This window comes from Microcaecilia unicolor, chromosome 11, assembly GCF_901765095.1.
Source record: "Microcaecilia unicolor chromosome 11, aMicUni1.1, whole genome shotgun sequence".
In the NCBI taxonomy this organism is placed as follows: Eukaryota; Metazoa; Chordata; class Amphibia; order Gymnophiona; family Siphonopidae; genus Microcaecilia; species Microcaecilia unicolor.
The window spans coordinates 79,720,515-79,741,877 of record NC_044041.1 but is presented as its reverse complement, the minus strand read 5'-3'; the positions used below and the strand labels follow the sequence as shown (position 1 = coordinate 79,741,877).

The window sequence follows — 21,363 nt, the reverse complement described above, 5'->3', positions numbered from 1 at the left end:
TTCCATCCCAAAGCATCTGATAACTTGCACCCTCCATATCCCAATCTTACCCCCCCCCCCCCCCCCCCCACCAGCTGAATTAGTCACCTGTAGCTCTGGCCAAGGATTCTCACAAGTGAATGGGTGATGTCTCTTGGAGGCTCAGTGCGGACACTACTCAGCGTTTCCATAATCTTAAAGCCTTTTGAAGGCCTGCACTGTGCACATGCGAGTGTCTTCCCACCTGCTCGAGTCACAGGGGACCCATAGTTGAATCAAGCAACAAAAAAGAATGCAATTCCTAAGGGAGGTGAGAGGGATTGTGAGAATCCTTGGTCTGCTGTCCTCCGAAAACACCTGCTACAGCTGAGCAACTTTCTCTGAGGGCAAGAAGCCATAGGTTTCTCACAAATGGGAATCCGTAGCTACCAGGCTCACAAAAAAAAAAATAAATAAATAAATGAAACGGACAATAGGACAAGACCAACTAGAACCAACAGTCTTGTTGTGAAGGTGCAGCCTGCAGTTTGATTCTAGACCCCACAAATTCTGAAGAACTATTTGTCCACACCATATCAGGTATTCTTCTCAAGGCAGTAGTGAGAAGTGTGGACTGAAGACAACGCAGCTCTGCAACATTTCTTCAATGGAGGCTGACCTCAAGTGGGCTACCGACGCAGGAATGGCTGACATCGTGAGCCACATGACCTTCAAGAGTTAGCCCAGCCTGGGCATAAACAAAGAAAATGCATGCTAGCCAGCTGGACAAGTATGTTTACCAATGGCTGCCTCCATACTGTTTGGGTCAAAAAAAACAAAGCTGGGTGAATCATCTATGGGCGTTAGTCTGCTCCAAATAGAAGGCAAAGGCTTACTTGCAGTGAAAGATGTGCAATGCACTTTTGCCAGAATGGGCATGAAGTTTTGGGAAAAATGTAGGCAGGACAATTGACTGGTTAAGATGGAACTCAGACACTACCTTAGGAAGGAACCTAAGGATGAATGCAGAAGACTACTCTGTTAGGATGAAATTTTGTGTAAGGATCACCTACAAAGGCCTGAAGCTCACTAACTCTGCAAGCTGAAGTGACTGCCACCAAAAACAAGCCCTTCCAGGCGGTGGCGTAGCTAGGATTGAGTGGGTCCTGGGTGGAAAAACAAAGATGGGTCCACTATAATATCTCTCCCAAAGAGTGGGGAGGGGTGAGATGAGACACCCTTTCAGAGCTCCAGTAAACAAACCCTGCAAAAAGCAAACATATTCCAGACCTATGCAGAAAGCCTGTCACAGTAATAAAAATAGAAGCTGAAGTGGTGCAAGATAGAGATGCACATGTCCCAAAACTGACATGTTACAATTAATTTCAGAAACAAAAAAAAAGCGCCAAAGAAACCCACCCACACTTTACCTTTGTCTCAGCAGTGCTTTGGTCCCAATGCCTCTTCTGATTTTCTCATTCCCCCCCCCCCCCCCTTATTTCTTGTCCCAGGGTGTTCTGTCCTTTTCACATTTTTATGTCCAATAATAATCACCTTCTCTCCACATTCCTGTCATTTCCCCCCTCCCCATGTTCAGTATCTGCCTTCAGTGTCCTTATCCTATCTCCACATTCAGCATCTGACCTTATCTTACTTTATCAAGCATCCCCATGTCCCCATCCCTCCCCTTGTGTCCAACATTGCCCCTATGTGTCCCTTTTTCTATGCTCCCTCCATTCCCATCTCTTCTGTATCCCTGCCCCTCCCCATGGCCAGTTTCTCCTCTTCCCTTCCTCCTGCTCCCCTGACCCCCCTCCCTTATTGGTCCAGTCTGTCCTCCTGTCCCCATCCAGTGCGTCTCCCTCTCCCTGGACTGTAATCAATCTCTGAATCCTTGGTCCAGGGTCTCTCCCCCTCCCCTTTCCTCTGTATTTCGCTTCAGTCCACATCTTTCTCTCCCTCATCCCTCCCTCTCCATTCCAGGTCTTCTCTCCCTCTTTCCTCCACCCTTCATGGTCTGGCATCCCTCCCTCCCTCTTTGGTCCAGGGTCCCTCTCCCTCTTCTCTTCACCCTTCCAGTTCAGCATCTTCTCCCTCCCTCTTTCCTCCTCCCCTTTGGTCTAGGTCTCTCTCTTCCTTCTGCTTTCCCTCCCAACCTCCATCCTTTTGCTCGAGGTCTCTTTTTCCTCTTCTCCATGCCTGGGTCTGTTATCTACATAGCCCCTCCCTCCCCTGGTCCTCCACAAGCTGAGGCAACCTCTTGAAGCAGGATGCGGTAAAGGAAAGGCACCATGGCATGAGAGAGGCTGCCTTCAGCAATGTGTCTTCTGCCAGCTACCTCGGCACGTGGAGGACTGGCAAGGGAGGGAGAGAATGCCAGACCTGGGCACGGGGGAGAAAAAGAAGAGGGAGGATTCATATGTAGACAGCCCTGGGCATATTGCTAGCATCGCTCAGTGGTAGTTATGCCCTTGCTTAAGAACATAATAGCAGCCATACTGGGTCAGAGCAATGGTCCATCTAGCCCAGTATCCTGTTTCCAACAGTGGCCAATCCAGGTCACAAATACGTGACAAACACAAATAGTAGCAACATTCTATGCTACCAATCCCAGGGCAAGCAGTGGCTCCCCCATGATGGTCTCAACAACAGTCTAGGGACTTTTTCCCCCAAGAAATTGTCCAAACCATTTTTAAACCCCGGACATGCTAACCACTGTTACCACATCCTACAGCAACGAGTGCCAGAGATTAACTATTCATTGAGTGAAAAAAAATCCCTATTTGTTTTAAACTTCATTGAGTGTCCACTAGTCTGTATTTAAAAAAAATAAAGAGTAAAAAAATCGACTCACTTCTAATCGTTCTACACCACTCAGGATTTTATAGACCTCAATCATATCTCCCCTCAGCCATCTCTTCTCCAAGCTGAAGAGACCTAACCTCTCTAGCCTTTCTTCATAACAGAGACGTTCCACCCCCTATCATTTTGGTCACTCTTCTTTGAACCTTTTCGTCCAGATCTGGTACTTCAGATGACAGGAGTCCAGTGGCGCAAAAAGGAGCTTTCATCAGCTGGGTGAGGACAACATGAGGTCCAGTGACACAGCTGGAAGTTTGATATTAGGGTGGGAGGAGCTTTGTGAGAAGCCAAGCTCACATAAATCAAACTAGAGGCTGTATAGAGATGGGCTTATCCTCTATATGGCAATGCTAAGCACTAATCACACTAAGGGGAACCCTTAAGTTAGTTTTTAGACCAGACTCAAATGTTTGGAAGGTATTCAAGCAGGTTTCGTGTAGGGAAGAGAGGGTCTATAACCTTGCCCTCACATCAGACAAGCTTCCTCCACTAAAAAGGTATAGCACCTATTAGTGGAATCATGGAAAACACCCTCACGCAAAGGGAATAAAGTTCAATGCTTACATCCAAACCATGAAAGCTAGGGGCTAGAGTTTGGGATACAGAAGAGATCCCTCGTTTTGCGTGATAAGGGTCAGAAAACAATCCAATCTCCATGGGTCTTTGGAGGACAATTGCAGAAGTAGAGGGAACCACATCTGCCTCAGCCAGTAAGGAATGAGGATCACATCGTTCTCTGGTCCTGCTCGAGTTTCAGCAGAGTCTTCCCTATGAGAGGTATCGGAGGATATGTATATAGAAGGCCTTCCCCCAATTTAGGAGGAAGGCTTCCGATGGTAGCCTACTGTGGGACTCAGCTTGAAGCAGAACTAAGGATTTCATTGTTGGTGAGTTGCAAAAAAAAAAAAAAAATCCACTAAGGTGGTGCCCCACTCTCAGAAGAACTTAATTATAGGCATTGACCACGAGAGATCACTTGTACAGTTGCCTCACCCTGCTCAGCCTGTCCACCAGACCAGTTATCTTTCCCTGCTAGGTATGTGGTCCTGAGTACCATGCCATGGCTCGTGGCCCAGGTTCACATTCCAACTACCTCCTGACACAAGAGGTACGATCCTGTACCCCCTCTGATTGTTGATCTAATACGTGGCAACCTGACTGACTGAATTAGCACAATTTGGTTCAACAGCTAATTTATGAAAGCCTTTAGAGAATTCCAGATTGCTCAGAACTCCAGGAGGTTGATTTGAAGTTCTGTCTCCTGAGCAAACCAGATTCCCTGGGTGCAAAGCCCGATGACATGGGGTTCTCCTCCACCCCAAAGTGGATGCATCCATTGTTAGAAATTTCTGGGATAAACTGGTCCAAGTCACCCACCGAAGAGACTGGGCTACCTCCAGTATAACTGTGATGACATCCACAAGGCTCCCAATGGCTTGACACCACTGGGAAGCAAGGGTCCACTAGGTGGCTTATAATGGAGGTGAGCCATGGGAGTGACATACACTGTGGAGGCCACATGGCCCATCCACCTCAACATCTGCCAAGCAGTGACCTGTTGGCTGCACTGAACCTGAGTGGCAATGGCAATGACTAGCTTGAGCTTGACCCCATCTAAAATGGCTCTAATATATTCCAATTGCTGTACTATGAGCAGATGGGACTGAGGGTAGTTGATAATGAACCCTAGCAGCTCTAAACACCTGAACAGTCCTCTGCGGGGATATTTGAGCACCATCCTTGGAGAGCTGACTAGTCGAGCACATTGAAGTAGAGAAATACATGAACTCCCAGTCTGCGTACCGATGCCAAGACTATGCTAGGCATTATGCGAATACTCCTGGGGCAGACACGAGGTCCCACGATGCAATACTAGTAGCATTATACCACGTCTCTAAGGCATGGTTAACAATGACGAGGGATAGTGTTTTTTTTGTTGTTGTTGTTGTTGGCTTCGGTGCTTTCAACAGGTTACCCATAGCCCTATGAAAATAAGAGTCCTTGAAGAAATTAAAGATTCAACTGAAAACATTTTTTAAAGCAAATATTTAACCTGTCAGATTAAGGTTCTGAATGAGGGTTGGGTCCTACTGGATGTATCGATGGTACGGTTGGGTGATCTTTGTTTTCTTGGTTGACTGAGTCACTATCATCTAGAATTGGAGTTCCTTTTTTTGAATCTGTGTGGTTTTAATATTTTGTGAACTGTTTTTCCTCCCAAAAGACTCTACAGTACAAGCATCTCTGCCTAGGAGAGATGAGGCATGGATCTTCAAATCCACCCTCAAAAGGGCCAGAAGTGCAACCACCATGGAATTTTTCACATGGAGTCCACATTCTTTAGGTACCACCTCTGCACAGAGAAAGGGGGTCTCCCAATTCCTCATCTGTGCATCTTTCAGAATGCTGTGAATGGGCACTGTCCAGCCTCCTTAGGAGGAGAGTCAAAGAGTCAACTTCTCGGCCCTGGGCTCATCCGGTACCTCAAACTTAAACAGAATAGCCTCCACCATCTCTCTCAAAAGCCAACAAAGGAGAATTCCTTGGGGGGGGGGGCGCTTCTCTTCTGAGTGGGGAGGGATCTGAAGGCCAAGAGACATCTCCTCTGAAAGTCTCCTGGCTCATGCTCAGATGCCTGTCTGGCTCAGAGTGAGCAAAATATTCCTCATGGGTAGTCCGAGTCTGCATCTGGCGACTAAATGGGTGTCCAAACTCGGCGCGGGAGCACCAAAATACAGATTGTCTCCAGGACTCCAGGGTAGCTTCCTCTCCGACCCACAGCATTGGTAGGTGCTAGCTCTGTTGGCCAGTGACGCACTGGTGTCAATGATCACCCGACTTACAAGGTGTGATCCCCAAGATAGGCTGGAGTGAGGCTGGAGTGGTGCCACTGGCAACACAAGTGCCCTCAATGCTTCAGCGTCATGATGCTCTTGGATGCGCTCCAGCTCTTCTTGTAGCATGGCCTGGAACTGTTCCTCAAGGGCAGGCATCAGTAAAGGCAAGGCCAGTACCAGTGTGGAGAGACTGAAAATGTTGGCACCAAATCAAAGCGGTGTCCTATCTCCAGGAAAGCTGGCACATCACCACTGAGGGGGTCCTCTCAGTGTCAACACTTCAGTCACTGGCAATGCCAGTGCTTCTTCACCTTCACTCAATGCCTGGCATCGGGGGTACCTCGGTGCAGAAGAGGAATCCATGCCGGTCCGAGTATGCTCGGCTTAGATGCTTACTACAGACGCTTGATGCAGATGCGGGGGGGGGGGGAGGAGATCCTCTCTGCATCAATGTATCACCGATGTCCAGAAGCCATGGGGGACCAACAATACCGATGCTGAAAACAATGTATTGGACTTTGTTGTGCTGAAAAGTCTCATGCATAGCCTCTTTTCTGAGTTTTCTGCATTTTAGCAGAGACAAGACATAATAGACGCATGCGATATGGGAGACAGAAATAGTCCTATTGCACTTCTTACACACACTGGCAAGTTTTTGGGACATCACGAGAAAAATAGTCGCAGTGAAGTCAAATAGCTCAATGATGGGAAAAAAGGGTAATTGGTTTTTTTTTTTTTTTAAGTAACCTGGTCAGAATTCAGGCCTAAAAATGATTAGGAGTCACACAGATATGAAAGGAGGGATGAAAAATCTAGTAAAACAGAAGGGAGAAAAAAAAATCTCAAGAAAAATTCTGCGCTACTCAGGAAAAAAAAAAAAAAAAAAAAAAAGAGGCAGGAAGGCAAAAAGTGAAGTAAAGATCACAACTCGCTACTGTTAGGATAGGCACATCTTGACAGCTCCACAGAGAATGTGAAAACTGCAGGTCCTGTGTGACTCAGGCAAGCAGGCAGGCACTTGCATGCATTGTGTGGGCCTACCAAAGGCTTAAGATTCTAGGAACACTGGGTAGCACCCGCACCAGGGCTCCATCAGGGAATATCACCCACTCACTTGTAAAAAACTTATGGCCTGCTTGCCCTCGGAGAATATTCATGTTCAAGATATCAGTATTTGCTTGGACACTTTCAAGCACGGATGCTCCCAAGGATATAGCTGAAAAGTGGGCTGGGAGTGAGAGATGTTCGATGAGGAAGCAGTTTACAGACTTTGTACAGTCTTCTTTCAAAACTTGTCAGATTCCAGAGAACTGAAAGCTGTCTCTGCTTACCAACCTTCCCTTCCTATACCTGGCCAAATTTCACAGAAACCTCTCTCTTCCAGTTTCTCCCTCACCACCACATCCAAGGATGCAAAGACTAGGACTTCACAGATGTACCTGAAAGCAATAGGAGCCCACAGGAGGGAAAAAAAAAGTTCCAGCTTCTGACAGCTGAAGGCGAACAAGGTTGAGATTAGATCTCGCCTACCTTGTTCCTCTTTCCCATCCTCCCACCCCCACCAAAAACCACAAAAAAAAAATCTAGCATTTTTATTTTTAAAGCAGCTTCAGTGGTAAGCTACTTTTGAATACCAGCACAGCTGTCTAAAAAAGAAGCATCCTTTAGTTTGGGGGAGAAAATGACAACATGGGTATGACAATGAAATAAAATGCTGCCACATTTGAAAGACTCTGCCAGTTGAGGCATGCTCAGGTAAGGGGAGGGAGGGGAACCACACACACAAAAGTCCAAAGTTTATCTCATAGGATGTTGGCAGTAAAAGGGACAGATGTTTCAAGAACTTTTCATGAGCCTTCATCCAGGAAAGACTATCACACTAGAAACTGCAGCAACTAGTTCAATAATTAGGCAGTTATATAGTTTTCCTTCCTTCCAATATCCCCCCCCCCCAACCCAAAAATCTACACCCCTTCTGTATTTCCATCAAACAAGGAAAAAGTACTTACTGTTACTCTAGTCTTTCCAATTCCAATATACCTCATGCCTGTCCTTCAGCAGCCTTTACTATTACAGCATTATGATCCCACATGCAGCTCTGTGAATGCACCTCAGTCCTTCCTGCGGTGTCCCCTGCTATTTCAGTACAGAGCTATTCTAGAACTAAAAACTAAATACATAGCCCTTCAAATGCACCTCACTCCTTCCATGCTGCACCCTCTGCTATTCTAATAATGCCCATCACTCACCTCCCTCCCCGGTCCTACTTTATGTCTCCCATTCCAGCACTAAACCACAGCATCTAAATTCTCAAATGTGCACTCAGGACAGCTGCTGTGATATGTAAGATGGGGCAAAATGTTTAGTCAGGAAATTAGTTCCACCTCCCCTCCAAATTCAGTTTACTAAAATTATTGCTGCACTTTCCACTCAGTAGCCAAAGCGTCCCTCAGCTTGTGATAACCAAACTGAACCAGAGGATTGAAGACTAATTTGTGCATTACCTGGTTAAGTCCCGGCACCCCTGTGTCTCTAGAAAAGCCAGAGTACGGAGGTCTCTCACTGCTCTTTGCTGCAGAAAAAAAAAAGGGGGTAGATTTTTATTCCACATTTTGTTTACACATTTAAAAGCCAAATGCATCTCTGGAGGCATGCAGCTGTCACTTGTGCTAAGAAATCTCCCTTGATTAGCAGGCATCCATCTTTCCAATGTGGTTCCAATTCCCATTGTGCTGGAAATGAGGCGGATAATGTACAGGCAAAATGGCTGGATTTATACCTTAGCTCACAAACAAAAACATGCTGTTTTAACAGTTTATTCTTCCCATCCCCCGTAACTCCCTACCACCACACTGCCTTAGTCTTGTCCTGGACAGATCTTACCTCATCCCTCCACCGTATTTGGAGACTTTGAAGGGTATGAGACTGTTAGCTGTCTTGCCCCCCCCCCCCCCCCCAAGAAACTCAGAGCCCCCCCCCCCCCCCCGCCAAGAAACTCAGAGGCTATCATAAAAATATTGTAAAAACTACATCAGCCATTCTTCATAAATATCTATGAAAACAAGTTATACCAATATAAAAGGCTTCAGGGTATAGAAACCACCACAGGGAAGGGAGGGGGAACCTGGATAGCAGCAGCTGAACACCCATTCTAGTTTCTTCCCCTCCCCCTCCTGGTCTCAGCATGCACGAAGTAAAAAAACAAAACAAAACACACAAAAAAACCCACCAACTTATGCAATATGGATTTGGTGATGAAGCCCTTCAGCAGCGAACAGGTGCACTAAAGGCATACAGCGCCACATGGTTCCAGGAGTCTGCTAGGAGCTCACACATGGATACCTTCAAATTACCCATCTGAATCCAGCAGGGCCCATACCAACCATAGTCTCCCTTAAGCCTCTACTCCTCCCCACTCATCCTCTCCTCACAGGCACTCCCACTCCTATAACTTTCATGATTTCAATTCATAGATAAAAAAGTACACCTGCAACTCACAGCAAATACCAGAAGTTTCCCCAGTCAACTTCAAAACTGTTACAATGTATTCAAAACACAGGTCTAAAAAAAAAGTTACAATGTTTCTACTTTTCAGCAGGGCTCCATGCAGACTGCAAAGTCACAATCCCCCCCAAAAAACACTTGGCAATTGTTGCTGTCAAGTTATCATTTGAAATCCTTAGAGTAGCTCTGTTACATTTGAGTTATAGGGGTCAGCTATGACCAAAAGTGTTTCTCCAGCTACTTCTAGCTCCATAAGTATTAATTGTATACAAACATCTTCAAACCACATGCACACGCTGAAGACGCCCAATTGCATTCCTCATGAGGTAAGCAGAAACTATTCTACTGCTAAAGTTTAAGGCCAAAAAAGGTGAGGTTTACAAAAATTCTGTCTCAGAATATATAGAAATACAGGTCACTTAACATTTCTATGCACAAATATTGCAAAGATGCAACATTTTTCTTTGTCTGGCGACATCCTTGCTGCTTTGATTTCATTGGGGCGGGGGGGGGGGGGGGGGGTAACAGCCATGAGCCTTTACTCTCAGCCACCTGGGATGTGTCTCACTCATATCCCCTTCCTACCTGACTCATTGCAGAGACAGTCCCCTGCAGTACAAGCATGAATTCAGTACAAATGCACGATTCAAATCAAGCAGGTGTCACTGAATCGGATTCCACAAAACTTTACAAGGAGCACCTTTGAAATTATTAAAAAAAAAATTTTTTCACTCAGCTGTGGAATTAATGATACGGTTAAGGTCATTAGCATAGCTTGGTTTGAAAAGGGTTTAAGGTAAGTTTCTGGAGGAAAAGTCCATTAACTATTATGTAGACTTGAGTCAGTGCTTCTCTGGATATGAGCAGAAAGGAATGGATCTACTCTGTGGGAACCAAACAGTGAGGCAAAGAACTAGAAATATAGTATCATTTAATATGAAAATATATTTAAGTATCATAAAAGCTAAATAGTATAACAAGTAAAACAAACCCATGTTTCAGCAAAAGGCTGCAACGTGCTGGTAGCCTTTGCTTCTCTGTATGAGGAAGTGCAGGCTTCTCCTATAGACTAGAGGTAAATCCCAAACCTATAACCGACATCAGCTAGTTATATACGTCGTAACACAGGCTTTTCCTGAAACATGGCCATGTTGAGTTGTTAGTGGGACTGTCGTAGCTTTTTATGCATACTTTTCATTGTTTTTATATAAACTTTCATATTAAATTTGATACTATACTTCTCATTCCTTGCCTTGCTCTTCTGTTGCCTATTACCATGTAGGTTGAGTGTACCTCTGTGGTTCTATTGTTTGGGATCCTGCAGTGTTTGGGATCCTGCAGGGTACTTGTGACCAGGACTTTGCAGCCATCAGAAAACAGAATACCAGGCTTGATGGACTCAGTCTGACAAGTAAAGCATATTTTGTGTTCTTATGCTCCTTTTCCCCTTTCTCTAAAAACCGTGTCCGCTCCCCAACCCCCCCTGCATGCACAAACCTTTAGCTCAAAAGGCAGGAGCCAGGCTGATCACCTAAACCTCTGTCTGCCAGGTGAGGCAGCCACACCACCACCGCAGAGTGTTAGTTCTTACCATATGTTTGAAACCATACCCAGCACAGGAAGAAGATGATTCACTTATTGTGAAAGACCACCACAACTTGTAATAGTTTACAATACACAAGATTAGAATTCTCCTCTGAAAAGCTAATTTCTACAAATCATTACTAAAAGAAAGTTTTATAGCTTACCTTCCCCTCGCCCCTCAACAAAGGTCTTCACAGAGGAATAACTGACTTGGCTACCTAGGTAACATTTCAAAAATATGCCAAAATTGATTGTGGGGTTTTTTTTGGCCAAAAGTATCTATTTCTAATCGCATACTCTTAAAAATCAAAGCCGGTGCTGTAGCTCTATGGCTGCCATGTCGCTGGGCCCAGCAATTCCTAGCTCAGGTCTTCCAACACCTCTTCCTCTCCCCCCCCCCCCCCCCACCCCCAATGCTGCAAAGGCCGTGCCCCAAGCTGGCACTGGGAAAGAGTGCAAGGGATATGAGAGATATTTAAAGTTCACTTTCCAGAGAACCCTGTGTACATTCCCCAGCAAAGGAAGGTCACTAAAATGACTGGGCTAAAACAGTTATGAGTGAATATTAAGGGAAAATATCCATAGCTAGTTAAACAGACACTTGGTACTAGATCTAAGCCTTAGTTCCCACTGGACTGCAAGTGAAATAGGGAAAACATTGACATTATATCCTCCTTTCCTTAGCAAAAAGCCATCTGAGCAGGCGATCTAGTGAAACAAAGGCTATAGGGACAGAATGGGATTTAAAGTTATGCCACACTAATATTTGTTACTGCCCACACCAACTTCTGCTCTACATTAGTTTTCAAATGATTCTACCAAAGAACTAGGCTTGAAAAAAAGAAGTTGTCTTAATACCAGTTCAGTCTAGTGCAAACACTCCAATCTTTCCATGATAAAGATGCAGAGTTAAATATAAGAGCTAAGAACTGCAAAAAACTTAAGGGAAAATAGTATTAAAACAAATACATGAATTCATACTGTTTCATTTAAAGATCTAGCCTTATTTCATTTCCTTACCACCTAATCCAGATGCCAAGAATGGAGCTGGAGAAATGCTACTGTCATGAGAAGAGAGGTCCCTGTGATCTCCATAGTGGGGGCCTTCACCATATCCCTGCTGAAAGAGAAGGGTACAGCTGAAATCCAAGGAAAGGCAAGATGGAGTTAGATCCTGGTCCCTTCCAACCCATATCTCCCCAAACTCCCTCATATCAAAAACATTTATGACAACACCTGGGTGTTGATTTTTCCCTCCCCCAGCTTCCTCCCTTCTGCCCAGCGCAACTAATCACTGGAGTAATTAGAGGCCGACCAAAACAGTCCCCCCCCCCCCCCCCACCCAAGATTCAGCCCCAAACCAAAAACTAGTTTGGTTGTGTGAATGTGAACCAATGAGGCCCACTGAGGACTGGCAGTTTCCTATCAGCAGCTCTCTGCTAAACCCACAGATTACTCTCCAGTCCCAGGAACTGCAAGCACAGTGACAACTGGGAGAGCACTTTAACAAGGACTTCAATAAGTCTGGCATGTTTAGGTTCCCAAGCCAATGCAGTAAATACCCTCAGACAAGAACTTTGAGAACACGTAAAAAAACGAATCATGATTACCAGCATTGTATACTTACCTAAACCGCGCACAAGAGAAAGTAGCATTGAGATGTTTACCATTTTGTATTTACTTATAAAACTGATAAAAGGACAAGCATGATATATATTGTTACTAAACAGGATAAAGGAGTCCAGACACTGGTCTCCACTGGGGACATTATACCAGCCTGATGCACAATCCAGAATAAAAAGGCCCATTGATAATACTAAATATGAGGACACAATGCTCTGAAAAAGAGCAATACATTACCCACATTTTCTAATATATAAACTTCATTTTGTTGTAATATTTCCCTACTAACACTATAAGCTGATCAGTACTTGCGCTTGAAAACGATCACTGCAGGTTCCTCTCGTATAGAATCTAGCTATTGCGTATTTCAAGTTTGATTAAAACACTATCATCCCTAACATTCTTTAGAATTGCCCAAATAGTTTCCAAGCCAATATATAATTTAAATAGTGAAAGACCATATTTTACCTCCAAGCAAAATAGCCTCTGCACACATGGACCTCAGCTAACAAATGAAAACCACAGTGCTTTTACAATGGACGACTTTGCCCCACATTTGGAGGTGACAGCTGATGTAATATATCCACAGAGAGATGAATTCTTAAGGAGCTCATCTTCTCAAATTTACAAATTCCTCTTAAACATTTGTAATCAAAGGCATATATTTAGACATATTTACCATATAAACTACTATGCAAGATCATAACTGCATTACTTGCAATTACACAGAAAAGAAAAAAAAAATGGAAGGAGACCTCCAGTTGCTCTTGCCCATGTCAGCTCTACTCTCAATATGGCTGCCGTGACCTCTTGTGGCAGTCTCTGGAGATGGCTGTCAATCTCTAGTGGCAAGTTTGGGAGCAGAGCCAGCATGGGTAGGGATCACTCATGCCCTGACTACACCCCCTAGACCACCAGGGATTGTAAGATAGGCCTGACAGGGGGCATCTACAGGTGATAGGGGGAGAGGCAACTCCTGTTTAGAGAGGAGATGAGGAAGCGAGAAAAACAAGATAAAGCACAAATATTTGGCTTCCACCGAAAACAAACAGTTTTGGCCCAAACCAAAATCATGGCCATAGCCTTTCGGCTGAAACCAAAATCAGGCAGAAAAAGTATTTTGCGCCAGTTTTGGCACCGTAACTTAAACTCAGCCTCTATGATCAGATTCTCCACAGCTTAGGGAGGTGTTTGGGAGCTGAAGGCAACTGGTTTGTCCTGGAAGTTAAGCATATGCACAAATTTAAACAACACTTATCTACAATAAAGGTAGTTAAATTGCAATAAATAAAATATATGATTGCATTAAAGTGATCAATGTTGATAAATTCTATTTTTTTCCTTTGTGCAAGATCAAATTGATTTTAAAAGACATTGGCTGACATACAGCATTTACCTTATCATTACAAGGGTTTACAATCATTTCCACTCTTACCCTTCCTTGGTCAAATGCGGGGCTGTTTTGATCTCCTCCCCAGGATCCTGATCCCGTTCTTTCATCCAGACCTGTAAAGAAAAAGGAAGGTTACCTACTGTTAAGCAAAAATCATCTTTTTTTTTTTTCCAGACTGCCTGCAGCAGCCAGTATCACTAGCCTCCAGGTTCACCACCACTCCATTTTTCTCTTAAGCAGATTTAGGACCACAGAAAGAGAAAGGTTCATGCTTTCATATCAACAAGGAAATGCAATTATGCTGGATATAAACTGCAAAAAGGGAACATGGCTAGCAGATAAGGACCATAAGCCCCACCTAGTCTGCCCAATTCAGTTCCCTCCATGGTTCACTACTGTATACCATTGATCTCTGGCTCTCCCATCACTTCATCACAACTAGACAGCCTATTTATACTCACTGAAGAGACAGTCCCCTGAAGTACAGGCATTGAGCCCAGTACAAGCGCACTATTCAAATCAAGAAGGTGTCATTGAACTAGATCTTTGAAATGAATTGAAAGTGTTTCTTCACTCAACTCTGGAATTTATTGTTAAATGATGCAGTCAAGGTACTTAGCATAGCTTGGTTTAAAAGGGGTTTAATAGTTTATGGACTTTTCCTCCAGAAACTTATGTATGTAGACCTGAAATTCAGTGCTTCTCTGGATATAAGGAACAAGGAATGGATCTATTCTTTGGGAACCAGTGAGGAAAGGAACTAGAAATATTGTATCAAATTTAATATGAAAAAATATATATATTTAAGAGCACAACAAATAAAATCAAGGCCATGTTTACCTTTGCTTCTCTGTAGGAGAAGTACAGGCTTCTCCTACAGACTCTACTCTGGAGATAAAGACAGGTACAACTTCAAAAGGAAAACAGGAAAAGGCATCATGTGTTAACAAAGTAGAGGGTGACTCACTATTCTCAAGACAGGAATAGTAGATGAACAGTCTATTTGGTGTCTCAAAGACTGTTCATCTACTACTCCCTTCTTGAGTCTCATGAGTCACCCCTCTACTTTGTGTTGCATTGTGACATCAGCTAGTTATATATCTGACACAGGCTTTTGCCTAAACATCGCTGTGTTGAGTTCTGCTCCAAATACATTCATCCTAGGCCTCCAAGGGGGTAGGGGGAACATTTACATACACACAGTAACTACCCCACCCTGCAGTCTCATCTTGATCTCCCATAAGGAGCACAATTCCCTCTGAAAAAGATCTGAATTTGTATAGGATAAATTCCAAGGGAAGGGATACACATGATTTACAGAAAGGGTCACACCTCCAGAAGATACATCAAAGCAAAAAAAAAAAAAAAAAAAGACTAATATTGCCACATATATGAACTCAGTAACAGGATTAATGCTACATTAACTGAGTAGGGTTAGGGACTACTTTCTCCAGTGCCCATACTAGGGGGCCATGCAAAAAGCCTCACAGTAGAACCACAGCTCTACCACAAATTTAGCTCTCATAACTTACCACAGCATAGGAGCCAACTTTTCAAAATGATTGGGGGTGCTGAAATTTTTCTTTTTATATACAGGTGGTGCATTCCCCCTGCCTCCCTCCCCGTGCCCTCCCCCAAGTTCCAGACCCTGCCTGACCTCTTCTCCCTCAACATTCCTCCGCCAGTCCGCCCTCGCCTTCCTGCGTGCCGCCCAGAATTTTAAGTCATCTTATCTCAGGGTCCCAGCGGCAGCAGTTAAAGGCGAGCAGGCTCGGCGATTCAGCCTTCCCTTCTCTCGTCTCAGCTCTGGTCCCGCCCTTGCAGAAACAGAAAATGAGATGAGAGAAGGAAAGGCTGAAGCGCCGAGCCTACTCGCCTTTCACTGCTGCCGCCGGGACCCCGAGGAAAGATGACTTAATATTCTGGGTGGCACGCAGAAAGGCGAGGGCGGACTGGCGGAGGAATGCTGAGGGAGAAGAGGACAGACACTGGGCAGGCGGGCTGGCGAACGGAACTTCCGGTTCAGACTTCCAGGGGGTGAAATAATGGGGGTGCTTGAGCACCCACGGAGTCAGCGCCTATGTACCACAGCATGCTAAACCCAATAAGCATGCACAATTACTGCCATGTTAAAATCACAGTAGTAACTGACAGCTTATTGCAATATGTCGCCCTTACTGTCAGAACCAGCCCAGTTCCCTCTCCTCCCCTAATGTGACAGCCCCCCTCCCAACTTAAAAAAAAATGCTGTCTAGGACTGATATTCTCATGAATACCCATGAGAGATTTGCACCAAGGATTTATGCATATTCATTGTGGATATCCTGAAAACCTAACTGGCTAGGTTCCCCCTACTGGGGGCTGGGAATCACTAGTCTAGGGCACCCCCCTACTACTACTACTATTTAGCATTTCTATAGCGCTACAAGGCGTACGCAGCGCTGCACAAACATAGAAGACAGTCCCTGCTCAAAGAGCTTACAATCTAATAGACAAAAAATAAAGTAAATCAAATCAATTAATGTGTACAGGAAGGAGAAGAGGAGGGTAGGTGGAAGCGAGTGGTTACAAGTGGTTACGAGCCAAAAGCAATGTTAAAGAGGTGGGCTTTCAGTCTAGATTTAAAGGTGGCCAAGGATGGAGCAAGACGTAGGGGCTCAGGAAGTTTATTCCAGGTGTCGGGTGCAGCGACTAAAAAACTAAAAAAAAAACCCCCCCCCCCCCCCCCCAGACCAAATTTCCTGGTGTCTAGTAGCACCCCCCCCCCCCCCCAAAAAAAAACCCTGGCATTTAGTGGGGACCCTTCCATACTCAAACCTCTCCCAGTTCCCCCATTGCACAAGATAAAAAAAAAGTTAAGGGTTACCAAGTCAAAATGTTCATACATCCACTAAAAGATTTTCAAGTCACACAAGACTAGAAGTCACAAAAATATGGTATTTTATGGAGATTTTTGTGACAACAGCTTTGATGTGTTAGTTGTATGGCAATACTATAAGGTCTTTTCCTCCAAATTTTAAAGTTTCTTGCTCACATCTTCATATTTTAGTGGACATTTGAGTTTAGCATGGGTGGGGTTTTTTGCATTTTGAGGTTTTATACTCTACTACTGCATACACATGCAGACTGATATGCAATTCATGCCAGAAGCTATGCTAGCACAGATTTTCAACAAATTCATTCCCTCATAGCTCCTCGCTAAATTGGACGAAAACACAAACCTAACCCACAATGTTATTAATCTAAACATTTTAAAGCCTCTTTCCAGTAAAAAAAAAAAAAAAGCATATACATACATATGAAGTTTAAAACCTTAGATATATTACATACATCTAAATAGAACCAGCAAGACAGACTTGTCTTTAGAGTAAAAGCCAACACCCTGAGGGTTTGCAGTATGCCACAGCAACATGGCTGCTTTGGAAATCGAGAGCCTCCTAAATGAAACTTCCATCACGGAAGTGCAGTAACTACTTTAGCAAAATAAGAGCACACAGAATGCACTAAATGCTGAATACAGTACACATTCACTTGGGTACTCCTTTAACCCTTTGTAAGGTTAGGTAGCAAAGTGTAGGTTTTTGTTTAGGGTATATTAAGTAAAGGAGATCTGAAAGAGGCAGTACGTATGAACATTGCCGTGGGAGGCAGGATGGGGAAGGAAAGCAGCCAAACATTTACTCTGCTTTAGAGCCTGCTGCATTTTGGGGCCCAGGGTGGTTGCTTGGATTCCTGTATGCTTACAGCACACTTGGGAAACATCTACCTATGTTAGACATGTCTTGGAATTCACAGCTTATCCCTGGCAGATCTGTTTACAATTCTGTCCCTTTAAGATACTCAGGAAAGATGCTAGTGACAAGGAGGGGGAAGCTCAAGTCTTTTCATAAGAAACTTTTATGTGAATAAAGCTGATTACTATGACAAACACGCCATATTTGTCTCCTTGGTTCCCTCACTGTTCAGTTAACCAGAACCTTCTTTCAAATTACATCCTTCTATTTCTGTGCCTTTGTGTTAATCATTTCCCTAGAGAAATGGTGTTTAATTGCTGCCTAATTTGCATAATTATGCATATTAATCTCTGTGCCTAATGAATATTCATAACTCATTTAGATTTTGTTTTCTAATCAAAAATTTCCAATGTGATTACTGTGCAGAACAGGGATAAACTTCTAATAATACCTTGGGTGCTAGGAAGAATTACTGCCAATTCTCCCACCTACTTCCCAGAATAAACTTTTGCTTTCCTAATGTGCTCTCCAAAGCAATTATCTGCACAGCCCCACAAACACCAACAGAAATCATTAAATGAATTACTCGACCTGTCGCATTGCTCTGGTTTCACCACAGCATTTTGCAGTGAAATTGGACAGGTCTAGACGAGCAAATTAATGCTAGCCTAGATTCAGAAAACCTAGGGCTGGTTTAGCAAAGTGCAAAAAAATCCCCACACACACATGCAGGGCTATCCAGTGTAAGGCATCCAAAAATGGAATATGTGCCAGTCTTTATCGCTCAGTTACTAAAGGAGGAACTATAAGCCCTCCGAATAAGCAGTTACCAAGGAAATCCTGTCTGTACAGGCATAATTCGCCCACAGTACAGTTAAAATTGGATTGTGCTATTAATAGAAGGAATTTTGGGTTTACATACCATATTTCATATATACTATATCCCTAAAGACCTTTGCAAGCTATGACAAGCTGAAGCAGCCATTGAGCATGCATGACAAAGCTAAGGAAATCCTGGGTGTGCAGGATACATGAAAATCTGATAGAGGTAAGGCATGGATACAAACAGCAGATCGAGGGGTCTAAACTGGGTTTTATGGCATTTTTCTGTAAGAACCGCAAACAGAATTATGATTGGGGTGGGGAAGGGTAGCATATGCTGCTTTTTGAAAAGGTGGTTCATAAAATGTGAGAAATAATGCAAGTCTCACACTTAAGACGCATGCTGAATTAACCATTTATTGGTACTTTACATTGCTTCCATCTCATTTAGGATGAAACTATGCTTCCCCCCCCCCCCCCCACCCCATTCAATCTTTAAGACTAAGAATGGACAATCAGGACTTTATTAGATTCATCCAGTGTCTCCTCTGGATTAAAAAAAAAAATTGTTCACACTAGGAATTTGGAAACACACTGGAGAGAAACCAGACAAAAAGGAAATGTTAGCAGTATGGTGTATGGCATTCTGATATACTGTCTTATATAATGCTACCAAGCAGTAATACATAATACACAACTGTGGAACCCCTTACAGCCTCCTGCGAAGCAATGCTATTTCCTGGGAATGTCCATGGCTTGTCCACAGAAATAAGACTTTTCTAGTAGTCTCCGTCTTACCAGTCGCATGCAACATGGTTTAATTTGAATGGTACCTGCTGACCAGTCTGGTAGCTATACTGTGCCACAAAGCAGCTGATTTTTGAATAGATATGAACCTCGACCAGACCAATACAAAAAATATACAAAACTCGAACTACTGAAAATGCAGAACATATTGGCGACAACTGAATCACCACCAACTGCAGACAAGCTTGCACAATACTTCAAAAACAAAAAAAACACAAGATAAACCTTGCTAAAGCACAAATAAATGTCACAGACTACCTACAGGACTGCAAAACATATGACAATCACATTGCAGCAGACAGAATATGGACCACGTTCAAACCACCCCAACTAGACACAGTAAGATACTATTGACAAAATACGCACATGCATATTGCCTACTTGACAAATGCCCCACCTACATTATGAAAAACCCGACAGACTGGTTCATCGCGCCTCAAATATCACATACATGTTTGAAAGAGGTCAATTTCCAACAAGGAAGGCATAGTACTCACACCTATCCCCAAAAACACTACCAGCAAAATCAACGATATCAAGATAAAGACCAGTAGCCTCAATACTACTACTAATCAAATTGATGTAAGGTCTAGTAACACAGCAACTAATGAAATACTTGACAATTCTCAATTCTTCATAAATCCCAATCAGGTTTCAGACCACAACACAGCACTGAAACAGTCATAACCACCCTGATAAAATTCAGAAGCATAATATGCCAAGGACAAAACGTATTACTACAATTCAACATGTCACGACCACAGCACACTAATGACACTGCTCAACATAGGAATCAGCGGTGCAGTGTCAACATGGTTCAATGGCTTCCTAAAGACCAGATCCTACATTGCAAAGATGTCCAACCAAACATCAGCCTCATCAATCTCTTGAGTACAGGGAACCACAGGGATTGCCAATACTGATTAATGTAATGGAGCCACTCGGGGGGAAAAAACTGGAATTAATGGGTTTCAACCCATTTATATATGCAGATGATGTCACCATCTTCATACCTTTCCAAAATAATATCACAAACATACAGGACAAAATTTGTAAAAAGTATTGGACCTAATGGAAAAATGAGCAACAACTTTCAAACTCAAACTGAAGAGATAAAACCAAATTCCTAAACTATCCAGCCCACATAACCTCACATCCTACCAAAAATTCACAATCAACCAGCATACCACATTGAAACAACTTAAAATACTAGGAATCATTCTTGACAAACACCTAACACTAGACAATCAAATAGCAGTATCATCAAAATGCTTCAGAACACTATCAAGCTCATTTTCAAAGCACTTAGCCTCCCAAAGTTCCATAGAAATCTATGGAACTTAGCCTCCCAAAGTGCTTTGAAAATATGCCTCTATGGCAACTAAGAATAAGAGACTATTCCCCTAAACCAGTGGTTCCCAAACCTGGTCCTGGAGGCATCCCAGCCAGTCAGGTTTCTGGATACCCACAATGAGTATTCATTGTGGGTATCCAGAAAACCTGACTGGCTGGGATGCCTCCAGGACCAGGTTTGGGAACCACTGCCCTAGACAATCTTTCTGCATATTGGTCCAAACAACAATACTATCGCATTGGTCCAATCAATGATACTATCGCAAGGAAAACACACTAAAATCGCTGCAAACAGTCCAGAACATAGCATCAATGATTTTCAAGAAATCAAAATATGAAAGAGCAACCCCACTGCTTGAAACACTACACGGCTACAAGTCAAGGCAAGACTATTTTTCAAAGCGAGCACCCTGATTTTAAAGATACTATTTGGAATGGCACCCGAATACATGCTTATCATGATTGAACTATCCTCCAGAAATGCCAGCCTACATCTACCCAACTGCAAACACACCATCTACAAAACCATCTACACAGCAGGATTTAGCTACCTGGGTTCCAAATGGTGGAACTCAATACCAAAAACCATAAGCAGCATCACAAATTCTTCCAATTCAGAAAAGAAACGAAAACCTCTCCTCAAAAAATTCTACAGCTAATTACAAAGATTGTTGCCTTCCTTTTTACACGTGGGATATTTCACTTTCAAATCTACCTCTTGAAAAACTATATCACCAAAAACTCTACAACTGAACACAAAAGCAACCACTACCTTTTTCAATTCAAACTCATCTCTTCAAAAACTCTATAACCACACGAACTACAGATGCCCTTTCAACACTGAACACTACAGTAACTCCACCAAAATGTAAATTGTAAGTCACTT

General features: G+C 43.4%; 1 protein-coding gene across 11 annotated transcripts in view; it reads right to left on the bottom strand.

Annotated features, from left to right (window-relative positions):
• TCF3 (transcription factor 3) overlaps positions 1-21,363 on the bottom strand; it is a 196,439-nt gene that overhangs the window by 75,648 nt on the left and 99,428 nt on the right. For 8 of the 11 annotated variants that reach the window (XM_030217652.1, XM_030217658.1, XM_030217659.1 and 5 more), the window contains 3 exons: positions 13,804-13,874; positions 11,766-11,865; positions 8,162-8,229 (listed from right to left, as the gene is read on the bottom strand). In XM_030217652.1, coding sequence (XP_030073512.1) covers positions 8,162-8,229; positions 11,766-11,865; positions 13,804-13,874 — 239 coding nt within the window. The remainder of the gene's footprint in view (positions 1-8,161; positions 8,230-11,765; positions 11,866-13,803; positions 13,875-21,363) is intronic. The other 3 variants (XM_030217657.1, XM_030217661.1, XM_030217663.1) reach the window with 1 other exon arrangement.